Source organism: Saprolegnia diclina (assembly GCF_000281045.1).
Source record: "Saprolegnia diclina VS20 unplaced genomic scaffold supercont1.134, whole genome shotgun sequence".
Taxonomy (NCBI): Eukaryota; Oomycota; class Saprolegniomycetes; order Saprolegniales; family Saprolegniaceae; genus Saprolegnia; species Saprolegnia diclina.
Window position 1 is genome coordinate 49,167 of NW_008246201.1, and position 2,544 is coordinate 51,710.

General features: G+C 57.2%; 1 protein-coding gene across 1 annotated transcript; it reads left to right on the forward strand.

The window, feature by feature from the left end:
• Nucleotides 1–15: 15 nt before the first annotated feature.
• On the forward strand, nucleotides 16–2,509 carry SDRG_16532 (hypothetical protein; the record flags this gene model as incomplete). Its single annotated transcript, XM_008622747.1, has 2 exons — nucleotides 16–2,406; nucleotides 2,483–2,509. The coding sequence occupies 2 exons, from the start codon at nucleotides 16–18 to the stop codon at nucleotides 2,507–2,509; spliced, it is 2,418 nt and encodes an 805-aa protein (XP_008620969.1).
• Nucleotides 2,510–2,544: the final 35 nt, after the last annotated feature.

Genomic DNA, 2,544 nt, shown 5'->3' on the forward strand with positions numbered 1-2,544 from the left:
CGCCAGCTCATGTTGATGCGCGGGATCAGCGCCATCTTGATCTTAAGCACGGCGCAGCCAAAGCTGGTGACCCAATTCGGCTACAGCCGTCTAGTCGACGAAGCGCGCTCCTTCTGGGCGACGGGATTGCTGGCGGGCGAGGCCACATGGCTTTCGTACAGTCTGCACGAGTATCTCGTGATTGCGCTGCCAAAACCGTTTACGCGGCTGTACGGTCCGTGGACAAATGCGCTGGCGTGGCTCACGATTCTTGTGGTGAGTTTGGTGTCGCCCGTCGGCATTGCCATGAACCTGAGTCGAACGTGCGTCGGTAACGATATGGACTATGGCCTTCTTTGCACCGCCGGCGCCATCTCGATTGGCAGTCTCAACCGCCTCGTGCTTCTTTGCAGTCTCCAAGTCGGTATCGTTGTCGCTTCCATTGGGCTTGGCTGCGGCGTCCGCCGCCTGTGCGGCGCTGAGAAGGACGACGATGACGAAGAGGAGGAAGAACAAGAGAGCTTGCTCGTGTCGGGGCTGGCCGAGGCCTTTATCACCGCCGACCCGCGCTGCGACGCCGGTCGTGTCTATGACCCTGTGACGTGCGTTCTCTGCGGGCTCCTCCCTCTCTCGTACAATGGCCATCGGTATATCTTTGACCTCAAGCTGTGGAGCTTGCTTCCGGATACGATCTCAACCCACGTGGCGCGGGCCGCCCCTGAGGCGTCCCTCGTCGCGACGCAGTCGCACATCACGAGCACCGCTTTCTCCGTGCCGTCGATGGACCTTATTCGCGTGGCCTCGGGCCGCCGCCGGCTTCGGACGCTATTGGCCGCGTTTGGCTTGCTCTACATGAGCGCTTCGATCACCGGCTCGGTCTTGTACTTCGAAGTGTGCAAAGTCAACTTGGACAACGACTTGTACTGGGCAACGTTCAACGTCACGGGCGCCCACACGTTTTTTGCGAATTGGCTCAACGAGCAGCTCATTTTGCGCGCCACAGCGCAGAACATTGTCCTCAACGATCCGAGCATCAACCTCCTCGGCTCCTATGCAACACCGACAGCGTTCGTCTCGACCGTCAACAACTATGGTGCCTGGCTTCAGCACAACGAACTCAGTGCGATCGAAGCCTCGATTGCGGGTCTTCGCGTCTCGGATGCGTGCAACGCGCCCTGGATCTTTACGCCGTACTGCTACCTCGACTGGAAGAAGCGATGGTCAATGGCCTACTCCAACCAGCGCCAACTGCGGTGTCAGAAGATGGAGGAAAATGCTGCCGTGTACCTCGAGTCGGTGCTGCGCAACATTGACTATGCAACCTTTGCGTATTGTTGGGGCAGTGCGTTTGAGACGGCGTTTGGTGCTGATCTGCGCCAGTCGTCCGACGGTCAAGCCTGGCTGCATTCAATGGCTACGGAGCGACTGCCGCTGCAAGATGAAATCGCGCTGTGGCGCCAGCAAAATCTATCAAACTTTCAAGTGCAGTGGCAAAACTACAAGCGCATCGGCGCCATCAACAGTTACTCGATCGTCAACGCGTTTGGTGTCTCGTATCCTATGCAGCTCATGTCCCTCAACGGCAGCTACCGCTGGAGCAGTCAGACAACGTACAAGATGTACTGGTCGCTCGCCAACGATCTCACCGCGATTGCATCCAACACCAGTGGTATCAGTGGTCTCAGTCTTTTGCGAACGAGTCCTCGGTTCGCCTTTGCCAACACGTCGCTGCAAGCCGTTCTCGCGAGAAACGCGACGTTGATGTCGCCGCTGGCCAGTGCGTTGGCACTGGTGGCTACCACCGTAGGTCCGTTCGGCGTCACTGATATGGTGTATGTGAGTGTTCCAGCCGCCGTCAGCAGCCTCGTTCGCGATATTCTTCAAATGGCCCGCCTCTCCATGGGAAAGTCGATTCTCGCCCAAGCTGCCTACAACCAGATCTCACCGTTAGGCACGTCGTACCCGATTCCGAAAAAGTGGCTCACGCCCAACTACGCCTCGTATGGTGGCTCGCCGCTCTGCCAAGAATTTGTGTCGGGCAAGGTCGTCTCGGCGGGCTTGACGAGCGTTCTCTCATACGACCTCCCTTGTCTACCAACGTCACCGATCCAAAGCAAAGTGATTCCGACGCGACAACACTATATTGTGTCGGCAATTCTCTCGGGTCTCACTGCATCACCGCCCAGTGACTACGGCACTATTTGCTCGTTTGACCCGGCGTATCTTGCCCTCTGCCTTGTCTACCTCAACCAAACCATGTACTTTCTTCAGACGTACATGCCCAACACCAACGCATCATTTGGCTCTGTCGCGGCGTCGACCAACGCCCTTGTCCATAATCTCAACATTGAGTTGATGATTTTTGCCAAAGTCAACGCGTCGGCGCCGCTCGGGCTGCTGCACACCAATATTCTTGACCCAAGCGAAGTCGGCTTTGGCTTTTTTGCATGGACGTATCTGTACGACTGGGTCGTCGGGAATCGCGAAGTGATTTCGTTTCAAGGCGACAGTGGCACGCTCAATGTGTTAACCGACCTCCAACTTCCGCTCCTCCAACAAGTGCAG